This window comes from Pelodiscus sinensis, chromosome 1 (genome assembly GCF_049634645.1).
Source record: "Pelodiscus sinensis isolate JC-2024 chromosome 1, ASM4963464v1, whole genome shotgun sequence".
NCBI lineage: Eukaryota > Metazoa > Chordata > Testudines > Trionychidae > Pelodiscus > Pelodiscus sinensis.
The window spans coordinates 317,820,469-317,838,434 of record NC_134711.1 but is presented as its reverse complement, the minus strand read 5'-3'; the positions used below and the strand labels follow the sequence as shown (position 1 = coordinate 317,838,434).

At 46.9% G+C, this 17,966-nt stretch overlaps 2 protein-coding genes across 3 annotated transcripts; both read left to right on the top strand.

Annotated features, from left to right (window-relative positions):
• Positions 1–1,899: 1,899 nt before the first annotated feature.
• On the top strand, positions 1,900–11,572 carry LOC142826579 (protein maestro-like). Its single transcript, XM_075919515.1, has 7 exons — positions 1,900–2,609; positions 3,622–3,804; positions 4,689–4,844; positions 5,877–6,011; positions 8,201–8,303; positions 9,275–9,340; positions 11,436–11,572. Exons 1-7 carry the CDS (start codon positions 2,421–2,423, stop codon positions 11,507–11,509), a joined length of 906 nt encoding a protein of 301 aa, XP_075775630.1. The 5' UTR covers positions 1,900–2,420; the 3' UTR covers positions 11,510–11,572.
• On the top strand, positions 11,511–17,966 carry LOC142826578 (uncharacterized). 2 transcript variants are annotated; one of them, XM_075919513.1, is made up of 2 exons: positions 11,511–11,699; positions 12,566–17,966. In XM_075919513.1, exon 2 carries the CDS (start codon positions 13,146–13,148, stop codon positions 14,316–14,318), a length of 1,173 nt encoding a protein of 390 aa, XP_075775628.1. In that variant the 5' UTR covers positions 11,511–11,699; positions 12,566–13,145; the 3' UTR covers positions 14,319–17,966. The 2 variants fall into 2 exon arrangements, with proteins under 2 accessions (XP_075775628.1, XP_075775629.1); XM_075919514.1 differs by lacking the exon at positions 11,511–11,699 and having other exon boundaries at positions 12,390–12,830; positions 12,929–17,966.

Sequence of the window (17,966 nt, the reverse complement as noted above, 5' to 3'; positions counted from 1 at the left end):
CTCATGCCATGCCAGGTGCAGGGTCTGCTGGCTGGGTGCTGGCAGGCTTGCCACTGGCACAGGCACTGTAGCCAGACCATGCCCCTTTAAGGGCTCTGGGGCTGGGAGAGGGGCAGAAAAGTTTCCCTGGTTTGGCCCAGAGTGGCCATCAGGGCAACCTGATTAGGGTTAGCCTCCAACTAGTTCGAATTAAGTGGCTACACAGCCCTTAATTTGAACTACAGCCCTTAATTTGAACTACTTAATTCGAACGAGGCGTTACTCCTCGTAGAATGAGGTTTACCTAGTTCGAATTAAGCGCTCTGCTAGTTCGATTTAAATTCGAACTAGCAGTTTGTATGTATAGCCGCTATTAAAGTTAATTCGAACTAACGGCTGTTAGTTCGAATTAACTTTGTACTGTAGACATACCCATACTTGTAACGCAAGAGTTTTTGCGTTAGAATATTTGCGCAAGAGAGCGTCTACACTGGCATGTGCTGTTGTGCTAAGAGGCGCTTTTCTGCAAAATCATCCGTGCCAGTGTAGACGCTCTCTTGCACAAGAAAGCTCCGATGGCCATTTTAGCCATTGGGCTTTCTTGCAGAAGAAATTAATGTGGCCTGTCTACACTGGCCTCTTGCGCAAGAACAGTTGCACAGGAGGGCTTTTTCCTGAGCGGGAGCATCATAGTTTTTGCGCAAGAAGCACTGATTTTAGACATTAGAATGTCAGTGTTCTTGTTCAAGAACTCCCCGCCAGTGTAGACTGGCAGCTGCTTTTGCGCAAAATCATGCCAATGTAGATGTAGCCATAGAATTTGAATTACTAGACCTTTTCTGACAATTCCTAGGGCTAATACTGACCAACAGCTCCTGATTTTGGTCTAGCTCAGCAAATCTTCTAAATGAATCTAGTGTCCTAATACTATAAAATAAGCAACATACAAATACATTAACATCTATCTTAGATTCTCATTAATGTAGAATAATAGATTCATAGAACATTCGAACTGGAAGGGATCTTGAGAGGTCTTCGAGTCCAATCCCCAGCCATCACGGCAGGACCAAGCACAGTCTAGATCATCCCTGACAGGTGTTTGTCTAACCTGCTCTTAAATATTTCTAGTGATGCAGATTCCACAACCTCCTGAGGCAATTTATTGCAGGGTTTAACCACCCTGACAGGCAGGACGTTTTTCCTGCTGTCCAACCTAAACTTCCCTTGATGTAATTTAAGCTCATTGCTTCTTATCTTATCCTTAGAGGCCAAGGAGAACAATTTTTCTCCATCTTCCTTAAAACATCCTTTTAGAAACTTGTATTATCTGAGTACTTCAAAATGATAATGTAGTATCTGAGTGCCTCAAAACTCTTTAAAAGTATGTATCCCTACAATACCCCTGTGAGGCAGGGAAACACTATTAGTCCCATTTTGCAAACAGGAAACTGATGCACAGAAGGCCTAAGTGACTTGCCCAACATCATCTAGGAAGTCTTTGAGGGTGCAGGAAATTGAACTGGAACCTCCTAAGTCCTAGGCTGCTAACTACTGGAGCATCCTCCCTCTCCACAGCCTTGCTATAACGTCTGTGTCATATTTCACATTTACGCTAAATCGCTATTTTAGAGGCTCATCTGGTGGTTCTAGGAATCTGTTTGTGCCCCAAAATCTTTCTACACCCCACCTAGGAAAGGAGTCACAAACGTGGGTTTTCAAGGTCTGCCTAGAGAGGCCTCATGAAAGCTGCCAATCAGAGCCCAGCTGGCTCAGATATATGGAGCTACAGGGCTTTATTAGGTCAGTTCCTTTCAGGAAGTGGAGGGCCAAGAAAAGATGCTATTCTCTGGCCAAACCAATTCACAGGGGTTTATTTCAGGCAGCATTTTCTGAAGCTGAATTTGCAGAGAGAGAGTCCTTACGAGCCTTAAACATATAATTAGAGGGAGAAACTGAAAGTGGCCCCATAGGAAGAACCTAAGGAAAAAGTAGCAATAAACTGAAATGAAGCAATGACTCGCTGCTATTTCTAGGTTGGAACCAAGAGTAGTGGGCAGGCTCAGGTTCCCCAGTGGCATAAACCCGATGAAGGGGACAAGGCTTATGGAGAGGTTGAACAAAGAACAGACTATAAAGGGTCCAGAGTTGGGGCTGAAGACCCTAGTGAGGGCAACAGGACCTAAAAGGCATTTGTTTGGACTTTGGGACTTGGCCAGAGGGCTGAGCCATGGAAGACTCACTAAGATCGACTGGCAGGATGCACCTGGGAGAGAAAAGGACTGTGGTATCAAATGCAGTCACTGAGAGGCTTTCAAGGGATGAGCAATCACCCATTATAGTGCCTAAAAGGAAAAATCCATGTTTTTAACACAGTACTCATTCATATAGAATAATAAATTACAGTGTATTACGTGTCTCCTCAAATTATATTCGCTATCTTAATGAACATATTAGAGCTAATGGACATGTTGATTTTATTTCAGCTAATGACTGATCCCATACTCAGGGAGAAGAAGATCCTTAAGTCTATCTTACATAGCTTAGAAGAAAGGTCACGGGACAATAACAGCATTGTCCGTCAAATGGCTGTAAGAGGCCTAGGCAATTTAGTCTATGGGGCACCTGAGAAGGTAAGATAGAATACTGAATACAATGCAGCATAACTAGAGAAACTAAAGGAAACAATTGCTCAGGATTTACAGAGGCCATGCACAATGCACTAGGCCAACGTCTGCTCTCTCATACCCCTGTAACCTCTTTGCAGTCAATACACAGCAGGTTTGTTCTCTTGGTAAGCTGGGCATAAGGAAACAATATGTACTTAATATGATCATATGTAAATGTATACTCCTAGGAATGAAGAGTGTAGGCTTTATTTCAACGATGAGAGATTTTATTCCAGGAAACAGAGACACTAAAAAACTCAAATCATGATAGATAATCAGCTGAACGTAAGCGCCCAGTACAAAGCTGTGACCAAAAGAGCTGAGGTGATCCTCGGAGGCATAGACAGAGGGATTCTGAATAAGAATAAAGAAGTTATTTTACCTCTGCTTATGGCACTGGTGTGAGAACTGCTAGAATACTATGTCAGGATCATGCCTGCAATTCAAGAAGGATGCTGATAAATTGGAGAAGAGTCACAAGAATTTTCAAAGGGCTAGAAAATGTGCCTTTAGATTCAATGGGGGGGGGGGAGGGGGAATGAAGCTAAACTAATTCAGACTGCTAGTAAGGCATACATTTTAATGGTAATTTTAATCATTGGAACCATTTACCAAGGGTTGTGGTGGGGTCTCTATCAGTAGCAACTTTAAAAACAAGATGGGCTGTTTTTCTAAAAGAGGTGCTCTAGTCAAACAGACATTATTTTGGGGAGGTTCTGTGTTGTGAAGGAGGTCAGACTGAATGATCACAATGGTCCCATTTGGCCTTCAAATCTAAGTAATTAGAAATCTAATAGGATTACATAGGTGTAATATGGCACAGAGTTTGGCTTATTGTAGCTAGTACCTGATGTAAAATATAGCTATAGGTCACTAGGGGGGGCAGATGAAATTCCCACTGCTTCATAATTGCTAAAAAAACATATTAGAAATGTGGTTAGTGGAAAGTGTTTTTTAATGTCATACGTCTGAACAGGTGAAAAAGTACAAGAAGTTTCTTCTGGAGGCACTGATCAGGACTTTAGAAGACACTTTCAGTTCTGAAGTCATTGTCGAAAGCCTGAAGGCCCTGGCCAACGTTCTGAACGAGCTGAAAGGGAAGGACATAGGTTCTTCCTTCAGAGACCTCACCACACAGATCCGGAAGTACTTCGATAATGTACGTGAACAGAAGCCTTCAACCCCAGTTCAGCTGACATTGATGAGGCTCCATTTACAATGCATGATGTGTCCTCACTGGGCATTGTTCATGTCAGAATGAAGTGATTTTAGGCCTTAGGGAAGAGATGTGTTTTATGGAGGAGCAGAGAATTAAGAAAATGAGGATGCCATCCCTGCTCCTTCAGTCTCACCCTTCTGTTCATCTTTATTTCCAATGAGAATGGCAAAGGAAGTATGAATACTAGATTAGGTAGCTGCATACCAAGGAAAATGGGCATACAGGGTGTAATAGACTGTTTTGGGCCTGCTCCATACGATTTTTATGTCAGATGGTTGAAATTATTCCATTTTGCAGAGAAGTTTGAGATTTCAAATTTTGGTTTTGTTCCTATTTGGGGGACACACCCCCCAGCCCAAATTTCAAAACTCTTTGTGAAACAGTAATACTATTCTCAACCCAGCTCTACTGGGAGCCTTGCCTGAGGGCAGTCTACTGGCAGACTATGCTGGAGACAGGGAACCTGGAAACACTGGGAATTAGAGGTGCCAGGGTGCACATTTCCTGGCTCCTTGTCAGCCTGCCAGACAGGCTGTTCTGAAGGTGAGGGCCAGGAAGCCCAAGATCCCAGTTAGCCTGCTAGATGGGTCACCAAGAAGCTGACCAAGTACCCCTACTTGGCTTCTGGAAGAATTTTGTCAAAATTGAACTGTCTTCAAAGTATTTTGATGAATCAACACATTTGGCCCAAACTTGATTAATTCCAGTTCTTTTAAACTTCTGTAGTTGGAATCACTCTACCCTAATGTAGAAGAGACAGCTGTGCTAGATACATGATGTGGTTATTTCTTCGTTACCAACCTGTGTGGCTTTCTTGGCTATAGGAGGACAACACTCTTCGTGCATTGGCCTTTGTCCTGTTTGGTATCCTGGCCGGCTCTGCAAAGAGAAAATGGAAGGACTATTTTGCCAAGCAGGTTAGACAGAGCTGGGTCACGCTTCTGCTGCACCTGCAAGATCCAAGCCCTGAGGTTTCAATGGTAAGAATGACAGTGACTTAATTACTAAGCAAAAAGAATCTTCCTCCTGATGCCAGGGGAGCTCTGCTATTCCTTCCCGCAGTGGAGACCTAAATTCTTCCCTCAGTTCATTGCCCTCCTTTTGAGTCAATCCCAGACAGGCTGGTCCTTAGCAGCCAGGGTTGTCTCACTGGAGTTCAGGATAGGTCATGGGTCTGATCCCAAGAGTTCATTCCTGCCTATCTCTGCACCCCACATTCCTGCCTCCCCACAACAGAGGAAAGACCACAGCTATGCCTAGTGAAGCAGCTTTCATAGCTACATCTGTTCTGAAAAAACATTGCTGCTATCTCCAGTTTTCAGTATTATAAAATCATAGAACCATAGGTTTGGAGGAGACCTCAGGAGGTCACTGAGTCCAACCTCCTGCCCAAAACAGGACCAGCCTCAACTAAACAATCCCAGCCAGGGCTTTGTCAAGCTAGGATTTGAAAACTCTAGATTTAGAGGTTCCGTTGCCTCCCTAGGTAACCCATTCCAGTGCTTCACCACCTTCCTAGGAAAATAGTTTTTCCGAATCTCCAACCTAGACCTCCCCCACTGTAACTTGAGACCATTGCTCCTCATTCAGTCATCTAGTACCACTGAGAACAGCCTCTCTCCATCCTCTTTGAAATCCCCCTTCAGGTAGTTAAAGCCTTGTATCAAAGCTCCCCTCACTCTTCTCTTCTGAAGACTAAATAATCCCAAATCCCTCAGCCTCTCCTTGTAAATCATGTGTTCCAGCCTCCTAATCATCTTTGTTGCCCTCCATTGGACTTTCTCCAATGTATCAACATTTTTTAAGTAATGGGGTGCCCAGAATTGGATGCAATACTCCAGAAGTAGAATCCCTTTCCCCCTATTAAAGTCATGCTGGCATATTTTCTGTCTATTACTTCAGGGGAATCCCTTTTATTCTTGGGGTAGATGAGCAGTCAAGGACATGAGTTCCATTTGAATGAGCACAATACGTGTTATGGAACAATTCAGTGGTGCAACCCTCTTTTTCAGGAGTGCAGAGCTACATTTCATCTCTGTGCCCCATTTTTGGGACTGAAGAGGCTCCAAACTATACTTAATGAGCATCTTAGTTGGAGAACCGAGCTGAACCCTGAGGAGCTCCAGATGGATATCTGCAGACACCTTGTGAGTGACCTATAGAATTATATGAGATTATTGACAGCATAGGCTTGTGGTGTAGAAGCAGGGGGAATGTGTGATGGGCAATGTAAGTATCTATGGGTATGTCTACGCTACAAAGTTAGTTTGAACTAACGGACGTTAGTTCGAACTAACTTTCATAGGTGCTACACTAGCGCTCCGTTAGTTTGAATTTAATTCGAACTAACGGAGCGCTTAGTTCGAACTAGGTAATCCTCATTCCACGAGGATTAAGCCTAGTTCAAATTTACTAGTTCGAATTAAGGGCTGTGTAGCCCCTTAATGCGAACTAGTGGGAGGCTAGCCCTCCCCAGCTTTCCCTGGTGGCCACTCCGACCAACACCAGGGAAACTCTATGCCCCCCTCCCGGCCCCGGACCCCTTAAAGGGGCACGGGCTGGCTACGGTGCCCGTGCCAGGTGCAAGCCTGCCAGCACCCAGCCAGCAGACCCTGCACCTGGTGCGGATCGAGCCACCCACCCGATGCCCCCCAGCCCTCCCCCTCTTCCCGGGACCAGGCTGGCGGGTCCTGGGAGCTTGCCCGGGACCGCAAAAGGCGGGCTCCCTCCTGGGCTAGTGCGGACATCGTGGACCTCATCCACGATCTCCGCACTAGGCACAGGAAGGTGGCCGGCTAGGGCAGGAGAGCTGCCAGCCTGGCCACCCAGGAGCAGGTGTGCATGAAAATCAAGGGGGTCCACTGAGACCCCCGACCCTGAGCACTGAGCTTACAATGGCCATCCTGGGTCAGAACAAAGGTTCATCTATCCCAGTAGCCTGTCTGCCGACAGCGGCCAACCCTAGGGACCCTGGAGGGGATGGACCGAAGACAGTGACCAAGCCATTTGTCTCGTGCCATCCGTCTCCAGCCTTCCACAAACTTTGGGCAGGGACACCACTCCTATCCCCTGGCTAATACTACTCCATGGACCCAACCTCCATGGCTTGATCTCACTTCCCTTTAAACTCTGTTCTAGTTGTAGCCTTCACAGCCTCCTGCAGCAAGGAGTTCCACAGGTTGACTCTGTGCTTTGCGAAGAACAACTTTCTGTTACTAGTTTGAAGCCTGCTACCCATTCCTTTCCTTTGGTGTCCTCTAGTCCTTCTTTATGGGAACTAATGAAGAACTTTTCTGTATGCACCCTCTCCACCCAACTCCTGGTTTTAGAGACCTCTATCCTGTCCCCCCTCCGTCTCCTCTTTTCTAAGCTGAAAAGTCCCAGTCTCTTTAGCCTCTCTTCATATGAGACCTGTTCCCAACCTCTGATCATTTTAGTTGCCCTCCCCTCTGCCACCCTCTCTCTTCCCCTCTTCCACCCTCTTTTCCCAGTCTCCCCCAGTTTTGTTCAATAAAGACAGATTCCATTTTTGAACACAATTGTCCTTTATTTTGTACATCAAGAAGAGGGGCTAGGAAGGGTAAGTGGAAGGAGTTGAGGGAGGAATGGGCTGGCTCTGCGGGCTTTTGTGGTGGAAGCTCTCCTGCAGCCCCCCAATTGCCCCATCTCCCCAGATGGCAGGCTGCGGCAAGTGCAGCCGGTCTGATGGCCAAGTGCTGTGATGTGCCCAGTGTGGGTACTCCGGGCACTCCAAGCCAAGACTGCTTTGCAAGCGGGGCACCCCTGAGAACTGTCTGTCCGGGGTGGGGGTTGGGACCCTTTAAGCACAGCCCTCGGCTAGCCTGAGACAGCATCTCCACGCTCTAAGTCCTCCTCTGATGACCTGCCGGCACTGCTTCCGGCAATCCTTAAGCCCGGTTCAGGGTCCACTTAATGTGGACATGCTAGTTCGAATTAGTAAAATGCTAATTCGAACTAGTTTTTTAGTCTAGATCCGTTAGTTTTAATTAGCTTAGTTCGAATTAAGTAATTCGAACTAAGTTAGTTCGAATTAACGTTGTAGTGTAGACGTACCCTATTAGAGTGGGATACAGGACTGAGGGTGAGAGGAATGTAAATCTGCCATAGATTCCCACTTTCCCCACTTCTACACAGCCTCCTGTCCTTTCTTTTATTTACTTGTTTAAATTAAAAAAAAAAGTCTGAGTGAGTCCAATAACTGCCAGCAGTGGCAAGAGGAACACAGACTGTTTACTTGTGGTTTGTAAAGGCATGTGTTGGCAGTCAAAGGGCATTTCTAGCCAGAGAGAGCTCATGTGTCCCTGATTTTCTCTAGGCCAAAGAGAAGGCTGAGCTACTGGAGAACTTTTACAAAACTACCATCACATACTTCTGCAGCAGCTGGGAAGAGATCCGGGCAGTTGCAGCCAAGTTAGCTGGTGAGAGAAAGTGTGCCGTGTCCCTTTTGGTATTCCCTTTGAGGTAGACAGAAAAAGTCCCTGTGTGCAGCACTGAGCTACTATTAATCTCTCCGTGCTGTGACTTCTCATGCATAAATGGAGATGTTAATGTTCTCCTACTTCTCCAGTGTGGTGTTAGGAGGAATTTGTAAGTTGCAATAGAATGCTTTGAGATGGCGCAGTCATTTAGTAGCAGAGGCTGGCACACTGTCACGTAGGGTATGTTTATTCTCCGATCAAACTAGTGTGCTAAAAATAGAGTAGCTGTGGCAGGAGTAGCAGGAGGGGTTAACTATTCCAAGGATGATCCCATCCAAACCCAAAAGTCTGTTCTCAAGGTGGCTAGCTCCTCCGACTGCTTCTGTCATCTTACCTGCACTCTATTTTTAGTAGTCAGAGTTAGTGTGGACTCAAACGATAGACCTAAGCTCAGTGTTGTTCACTGTTCCTTACTGGTGCTTCATCACTGGGAGGTAGGCAGGCCACCGCCACACAGTGCCTGCTGTTGCAGGTTCCTGATTGCCTTGCCCAGGAAGCACTAGATTCCTCCCCTTTGGCCCTGTGCCATCCTTTCCTTAGCACACCCATGCAAGCCAGGCAAGCATTGTGGCCTAATTAATTTATCCATGTGAGATCCTTGCTTAGTACGCACTTATTCCTGGCCCCAGCCCTTTGTTCACACCACTAGATTAATACACTATCCTAGTATATCTCCAATAACTGACAGCAGTGGCAAGAGGAACATAGATTGTTTAAAGCAAATGAGGTTTTATGTAAACATTCTTAATTTTTTTCTCTTATTCTCTTCAGTGTGGACGCTAAACTTTTCTAGTATTTTCTTGCCTACAGCTCACCTTAGACCCACAATAGAAGCCAAAGGGCCAATGTTATCACCTTGCACTTAACAGAGAAGGTTTTTTATTGATGTTTATTTTACACTGCTTATTTAGGCATCATCCTGGAACATACGGACACCAAAAATAAGAAATGGCTGGACATGGAACATCTGTTGACCTGTAAGTAACAAATACAGGTGAAATCCTATTCATTAGTGAGTTATAAAGAAATTTAGCTGACAAGCAAGCAGTAACTGATACCACAGGTGTGAAGTGCATCAGCCACACATCAAAGGACAGATTCAGCTTTAGTCTGCTCTGAAAGAGGTACGTCTACACTACAGCGTTAATTCAAGTTAACTTAATTCGAAATTGTTCATTTGAATTAAGCTAATTCGAATTATGCATCTATACACAAAACCTATTTCAAAATAGCATTTTGTTATTTTGAAATAGCGCGTCCACGCTGAGTGGACCCTGAACCGAAGTTCAGGCTGGCCGGAACCAGTGCTGGCAGGGCATCAGGTTAGGACATAGTGTGTGGGGCTGCTGCCTCAGGCTAACTGAGCTCCGTGCTTCACGGGACCCTACCCCCACCCCGAACAGACAGTTCTCAGGGTTCCCCGCTCGCTTGTCTACCCCGAGGAGGGACAACAAAGCAGTCCTGTCTTGGAGTGCCCAGAGTGCCTGCACTCGGGACACCACAGCACTCGGCCACATGGAGCCAGAGCTGCCCCTGGGCACACCGGTGCGTCTCGTAGGGTTGTTGCCATCAGCCCAGCTGCACTTGCTGCAGGCTACCATCCGGGGAGTCCATTGGGGGGCTGTCAGGATCCAGGAGACCCTGCAGGAGAGTGTCCACCCCGAGGAGCCCTCAGAGCCACCCCGGTCCTCCCCACCGGGGGCTCGTGCCCCATTCCTCCCTCACATCCATCTACTTACTCCTCCCTAGCCTCCCTTCCTGATGTCAAATAAAAGACATGTATGTTCAAAAATAGAAACTGGGTTTATTGAACAACAGGGTGAACCTCTGGGGAGACTGGGAAAAGGAGGTGGGAGAGAGGAATAGAGTGGGTGGGAGAGGGGAGGGTGAAACCTGGGAGGAGGAAGTTGGAAGGGAGAAGCAAAGGGAAAAAAGGAGAAGGGAAGATCAGGGCCCAAGGTTGGGGGTCTCACCGCACCAACTTGATTGTCATGCAAACCTGCTCCTGGGTTCGCATGTGGCCTTTGGTGGCCAGGCTGGCAGCTATCCTGCCATTGACGGCCGTGTTCCTCTGTCTAGTGCGGAGATCATGGATGCTGGGGCATCCCTCCCAAACCTGAATAAGGTCCATGATCTCCACCCTGGACCAGGAAGGCACCCGCCTTCTCCAGCCCCTGTCAGGCTCCTGGGTGCTGGCAGACTGCTCCTGAGGAGCAGTGGAGGGTTGGCTGCCAGTGCCTTGCTGGCTCACGTTTTGTGGCTACTGGCTCAGGGGCCCCAGTGGCCACTGCTGGCTCTTGGCTGGTAGGCTTGGATCTGGCACGGGCCAGGGTCTATCCCTTTAATGGCTCTGGGGCCAGGGGGAGAGGAGAGCAAGTTTTCCTGGTTGTGCCCAGTGTGGCCACCAGGGCTCCCTGGGAAGGGCTGGAGGCCCCCTATTTTGAATTAATTGTCTACACAGCACTTAATTTGAAATAGCTATTTTAAATTTGGTGTTACTCCTCGTAGAATGAGGTTTACCAAATTTGAATTAAGCGCTCTGCTATTTCGAATTAATTTCGAAATAGCGGTTTGCATGTATAGATGCTATTAAAGTTAATTCAAAATAACAGCTGTTATTTTGAATTAACTTTGCGGTGTAGACGTACCTGGAGGAAACTGCAGCCAGTGTGATATAAGTCAGTGCATCTCCTGGCTATCCTGGCAATGCCTCTTCCCAACCTGTGTGATCCACTCTTTGGGCTCCATCGGCTCCCTGGAAGCCACTTTTTGCTACCCCAAACTCCACACCATCAGATTTATTTCTGTCAGGAGATGTAAAATAACTTAAAAGCAGAAGCTATTGAGTCAATGGAGCACCTTCCAATTGGATGAGTTTCTGGTAGGGTCAGGGTCTCCCCTCTCCCCCCTCCTCCATCTCAGTTTGGAGCTTGGAAGGATCCCAATGGAGGAACCTAAAGCTTTGTTTGTACAGAGAGCTTCTGTAGCTTGGTACTCACTGGTACTAAATCTCCAGCTACAGCAGGCATAGGTGACTATATGAAAAGTGAGTCATATTCTCTGTAATTCCAGCTCTCCAGGTACTGCAGAATGACCCAAGTCCCATTGTCCAGATGGTGGCAACTCAGGTCCTAAGAGACATCTGACCTGGATGAGTGCTCGGGGAATGAAGCACAGACAAATAGATCAAAGAGCTCCTGCTACCTTGAATGGGAACAAGAGAGGGATTGCTGGAGGACAATGTGCTCTGTCTGTGCCAGCTTGTTTCCAGCTTGCACCTCATATACTTCGGTGGGAAGCTAGACCTTGGTGGTATGCGGCCAGCTCTGCTATGGGGTAGGAGAGTAGTATAAGGGCCCTACCATCAATCAAACATTAGCCCCGCCACCTGACCCTGGAAGTCCCCCCCCCCCCCCGACTCCCCGGAAGTTCCTTCTCCCTTGTCACCGGCAGTCCCGCCCCTGGAGGGTAGTACATCCGGGTCGAGAGGGACAGGTGACCGGAAGTAAAAAAGGATGTCATGTGACCCCCGTTAGGCCCGTCCCCTGTCACCGGAAGTCCCGCCCTTGGGGGTAATACATCCGGGGTCAAGAGGGGCAGGTGACCGGAAGTAAGGGGTGTCATGTGACCCCTCTAAGGACTTGCCCCGCCTCCCTCTACCAATCAGGAAGGGCTTTCCCCGTAGGACCGCCCCGCGAACCGCTTTGACCAATCGGGGGGCAGTTCCGGGACCGGATGACCCGCCCAGAAGTGGGTCGTGTGACCCCTCTAAGAACTCGCCCCACCTCCCTCCACCAATCAGGAGGGGTTTTTTCCCTGTAGGACCGCCTCGTGAACTGCTTTGACCAATCAGGGGGCAGTTCCGGGACCGGAAGACCCGCCCAGTAGTGGGTTGTGTGACCCCTCTAAGAACTCACCCTGCCTCCCTCTACCAATCAGGAGGGTTTTTTTCCCTGTAGGACCACCCCACAAATCGCTTTGACCATTTGGGGGGTGCAGTTCTGGGACCCGTTGACCAGACCGGAAGCTGGTCGTGTGACCCCTCTAAGAGCTTCCCGTGACACCCTCTGTCAATCAGAGCATAGCACTTCCCCATAAGTTCTAGCGCCACACAAAAGAAGCCATCTTGTTCCAAGAGCGCGTGTTTCAGAGAGCGTGCAAACGCTGAGCGGAAACATGGACTCCTTCACCACCCCCACCAGAAGTTTGGAGTTTGTTTTGGTGACGAGGGCCTTCCACCACATGAGAAGAAAGTGCCACATCAGCAACAGTTCCGAGGACGAGGGAGAGGCGAAAAGGGGCCCTTTGCCCCCTCTGCTATTGGATACACCAGAATCTGATCCCGAAACCCAACTCCTCCCACGGCAGCCTGACGAGCTAGACGGCCTCTCGTTATCTGTCCCTGTGGAGGATGCTGCCCATCTCTCCCAGGAGTCGGACAAGGTGAACGGAAAAGAAGTCAAACAGGTAAATGAAAAAATCGAGGTGGGGGGCATCATGGGTGTTTTGTGAATCTAAAAACCAGCAGCTGTAGCTTATTCTCTTTTTTGACAATCTCTTGCCAGGTCGACGATGACTTTCTAGAAACCTTTGAGAAATTGCACATCGGTAATCCTGTGGGAGTAAATCTATCTTGTGCCCGCTTTTTTTGCTCATATCTGACACATGGATCTCGAGAACAAACGTGCAAGAATGAATTAACTCGGACTCCCTAATAGCGATAGTGGTGGGGGTGTCATGGTGCCCATTTGCAGATGGCTGTAAAAGGGTGTGTTAATCCAGATGCTTAATAAAACTTGTATGAAATGTGTTGGTGTGAATGTGTTCCTTCCATACTTACAGCATCTTTTACTAACACAAATAACAGTCATGTCTACGCAGATTGCTCTGTTAGAGAAAATACATTACACCCCCAGGGAAGCTGGCAGCTTTGGTGGGGTGAACCCTCTGTTTCAAGCAGTCAAAAAGCACAGTAAAACTTTGAACAGAAGACAGGTAACATCATGGCTTTCGGACCAAGACGCTTACTCTTTGCACAAGCCTGCTCGAATACATTTTAAAAGAGACAAGACCATTGTCTCAGACGTGGATGCACAATGGCAAGCAGATTTGGTGGATATGCACTGGTTCTCCAAACGCAACAGCGGTTTTAAGTATATTTTAACAGTGATAGACATTTTATCAAAATATGCCTGGGCCTTAGGCCTAAAGGACAAGACGGGCAAGGAGGTAGCCAAGGCCTTTAAAGCTATTTTCAGCGAAGGTCGCGTGCCTCAAAAATTACAAACGGCTCGGGGAAAAGAATTTTTAAACAAACCTTTAAGTGGATTGTTAAAGCGGCATGGTGTCCACCATTTTGTTACTAACAATGAAGTCAAAGCGGGGGTTGTGGAGCGATTTAACAGAACTTTAAAATCTAGGATGTGGAGATATTTTACAGCCCACAATACCTTTCGCTACATTGACATATTATCTGAGTTTATAAAGAGTTACAGCTGGAGCTTTCACAGAACTATACGGACCAGACCTGCTGATGTGAACCCCGCCAATTCTCTGAAGGTCTGGAAAAGTGTTTATGGAGATGATGTTAAAATAAAACAGGCTGTTGTTCCTTTTAGAAAAGGGGACCACGTGAGACTCTCTAAAACCAAAGGTGCCTTTAAAAAAGGTTATGAACAAACATTTACCGATGAGATATTCATAGTGGATGAAGCCTTAACCAGGGGTGAGAGACCTGTCTACCGATTAAAAGATTATGAGGGTGAGACAGTGACGGGGTCGTTTTACCCTGAAGAATTACAAAAGGTGAACCCCAAACAAGACAGGATTTACAGGATTGAAAAAGTTCTAGCAGAGAAAGGGAAAGGAAGAAAAAAGCAGCTATTGGTGAAATGGCTGGGGTGGCCCAACAAATTTAACAGTTGGGTAGAAGCTTCTCAACTCTGTAACGTTTAAGCGAGAATAAAAACAATCCCACCTGCAAGGAGAGAAATGGGGGACGGGGGCTTCTACATCACTCTGCCCAGCAACGCCAGCTCTGGGGTTTTTCCCCAAAACACCAGCTCGGCCTTTACAATACAGCTAATAAAGTCGTTGGATCTCCCGGGGGCCTAGGAAGTGGGGTTAGCGGAAATACAATATCCACACAGCTGGAACAACATTACTGAGGACACCCCTTTCCAAATCACCTTTGGAGATAAACCATGGAGTTATATCCTACGGCGAGGTTATTACTCAACTATACCCGAATTATTGGAACATATGAATAGCATTGTGGCACGTCATTCTGGACCGCCTGATGTTATCATGAATTATGACCCCGTGAGTAGAAAATGTAGACTTAAATCCACCGATGCTACTGCTACGTTTTCTACCCTCGGGGAGCTAGCTAACATTCTGGGTTTGGCCCCCGGGCACAGTGTCCAGAAGAGTCCCTTCTCAGCAGATATCACAGGGGGTTTCAACTCCTTGTATCTATACACGGATATTGTAGAACACCAGTTTGTGGGGGACTTTTCTGTCCCCCTGTTACGCTGCGTCCCTGTCAGAGGAAATAACAATGAGTTTGTTACCATCACCTACGATAAGCCTCATTACGTACCCATCAGTCAACACCACATCGACACCATCACCATTGAAATAAAGACGGATCAAAACAGATGCGTTTCATTTCGCTTTGGCAAGGTGATTGTGAAGCTGCACCTGCGTTCCCGGAAAGAGCGAGGTTTCTAAAAAGCAAAACACTATTATGGCGATCGTAAAAAATTACGGTGACTCCAAAGTCTACAGCAACTATTACAAAGCCCAGGCTGGATATGCCCTTCCTGGATATCATGGAGCCCCTGTGATGTACGGGGCCGGCGTGGGCGGTATATTCCGTAGCCTTTTTCGAAAAGCTGTACCGCTTTTGCGAAGAGGGCTAGAGATTATTAAACCCCACATAAAAACAGCCGCTCAAAACATAGCCAGAGATGTGGTAGGCCACGTTTCCCAGGCTGTCTTGGAGAAGGTGGGGAATCCGGCTAAACAGGAAGGGTCAGGGCTGATGTATATTAAAAGGAGGAAGAGAAAGAGAAATGCGTCATATCCGCGACGCACAGGACCCCCGAAACCCTTTAAAAGAAGAGCCTTGACACGCAGGACAGGCCATAAGCAAAAGTCCAAGAGGAAGCCAGGGAGAAAGAGGACACGCTCTGTACCTGGTAAAAGAGATATATTTTAGTCAACATGGCTTTCTTCACTGCGGGTCGGAAGAGTGCACCAAATCTGAACTAGACTTGTTTCAGATAGCCCCTACTCAGACCAGCATTGAGAAAAGCATCTACATCGAGGTGCCGCCTCTGTCAGCCGTGACAGAAACTGCCCCCATCGACTTTTTTATAGCAGGGAATGGCATAGATTATATGGATTTAAACAACACGCTACTCTACCTTTGTTGCAAGATAGTAAAAGGCGATGGGACTGCACTCCCCAGGGATGCCGCGGTAGGCCTGGTGAATTACCCAGTGGCCTCTATTTTCAGTCAATTGGACGTTACATTGGGAGACCGCCTAATAAGCCAAAGCAACAACTGTTACCCTTACAGGGCCTTTATTGAATCGGTTCTCAATTACAGAGACGACACCCTCGCTACACAATTTTCCGCCGGACTGTTTTACAAAGACACTCCTGGACAACACGAAAAAACAGAGCTGGATGGTGAGAATCTAGGATTTGTGAGGTGTGCAAGGCTGACGTCCCAGAGCAGGACAATGGAGTTGTTGGGTCATCTACACAGCCACCTGTTTTTTCAAGAAAAACTTTTGTTGAACGGGGTGGATGTGAAAATTAAATTGACACGCAGTAAAGCACCCCAGGTGAGAGGTTTAAAGGCAACTGATGGTTGTTTTTCTTAATTTTTCTTCTTAAAAACAATGAACAATTCAGAAAAAATACCTAGACATAATATATATCTATTAAATAGATATTCTATATATAGAGAAGTGTTTTATTTAAAGCAAAATGTGATCAAGTTCAAAAATTATTTTTAGAACATGACAAACTTCACACACTGAGCCAGTCAGACAGTTTAGCCAATTTTTGTTTTTTAGAAGGCAAAAAAGGAGTTGGTGTTTCTCGATCCATCCCAGCGTCAGTGGCTGAGGCCTTCAGGCGTTCCAAAAGAACTCTGTTGTCTGCACTGCCCATGATGGAAGATGGGACGTTTAGTTCTGCCATGGCATTGATAAACACATCCCATCCTTTAGGTACATGTCTGCTAGGGACAGAACGCGTCTGGGTGACGGCTCTGACTAAGTCAAGCATGTTAGAACCATTCACCACCGAGCCTTTGTACACAAATGCACCTTTATCATTCCAGGAAGCGATAGTTTTATCCTGGCCCAGCTTATTTAGCAACACTGAGGCGTTTTTCTTATAACGCTTATTCACGTTATCCAACAGCTCCTGAACCACAGAGTCTGAGGTGTTTTCTGTTTCTGGAGGTTTGGCGGTGTCACTCTGTTCTGGTAGAAACAGACTTATTTTCCTTTTATCTGCATCACTTTGCCTCACGTACGTTAGGTATCTCTGAAGCACAGCGCTGTAGAGTTTAGCCTTTTCGTATTCGGCTAAGTCAGTCCTTTGAAGAACAGACTTCATTTCAGCATCCAGTAAGCGAGTTGCAGTTGTTCTGATATTTTCCTCCACTGGAGGGGGAGCCCTTAATTGCTCCAGCTGATGGCTGGGCACCAGGTACATTTTTTCTGCATACTCCATTATCGGTTATTCAAAAGCCCCGTTATCAGAGGGACAGCAAAACTTAACAAAGGGCCGATAAACCCCCCAGACTGCTTCACCAGATGCTTCTTTCTTTTAAGCGAGACCCTTTTATTAGACAATGTTTTTATAAGCGTGCGTTTCTTTTTCAGCACGCTCACTTGATTCTGACTAAGGACGGTATAAACACCAACGCGTACAATAGAGCGCATAACTTTTTTACGCTTATGATGTGGCACTGGCTCAACTAGGTCAATGCACAGCCACCTCCTGAATTCTTCATGGCCGTCATCCTTGGCGTTCTCTTCAATGCTTTGTATCAGTGTTGAGCAAAAACAAGGTGGGCCCGGTTCGTCTTCCTCGTCCGATGCAATGCTGTCCCGGGTCTGACGGTCAGCTAGAAAGGCATCGTCAAGCTGTCAAAAGATTGCCAGAAAGAAATAATGTAAGACGCTCTGGTCATTTTTTTTTTAAAGTTTACAAAATCCCGGTTTCCTAACCCCATGATGCCCCAACTTCGATCTTTCATTTACCTATTTGGCTTCTTTTCCAAGCGTCTTGTCCGACTCCTGAGAGCCATGGGCACCTTCTTCCTCCAGGCCATCTAGCTTGTCTGGCTGCATCGTGAGCGGTTTGGTTTCGGCGTCAGATATTGGTGTATCCATCAGCGGCTGGGCCAAAGGGCTCCCTTCAACTTCTCCTTCCTCCTCGGAACTGTCGCTGATGTAGCGCTTTCTTCTCGGCACCAAAACAAAGTTGGTGAAAGAAGCCATGTTTCCGCTCAGCGTTTGCACGCTCTCTGAAACACGCGCTCTTGGAACAAGATGGCCTCTTTTGTGTGGCGCT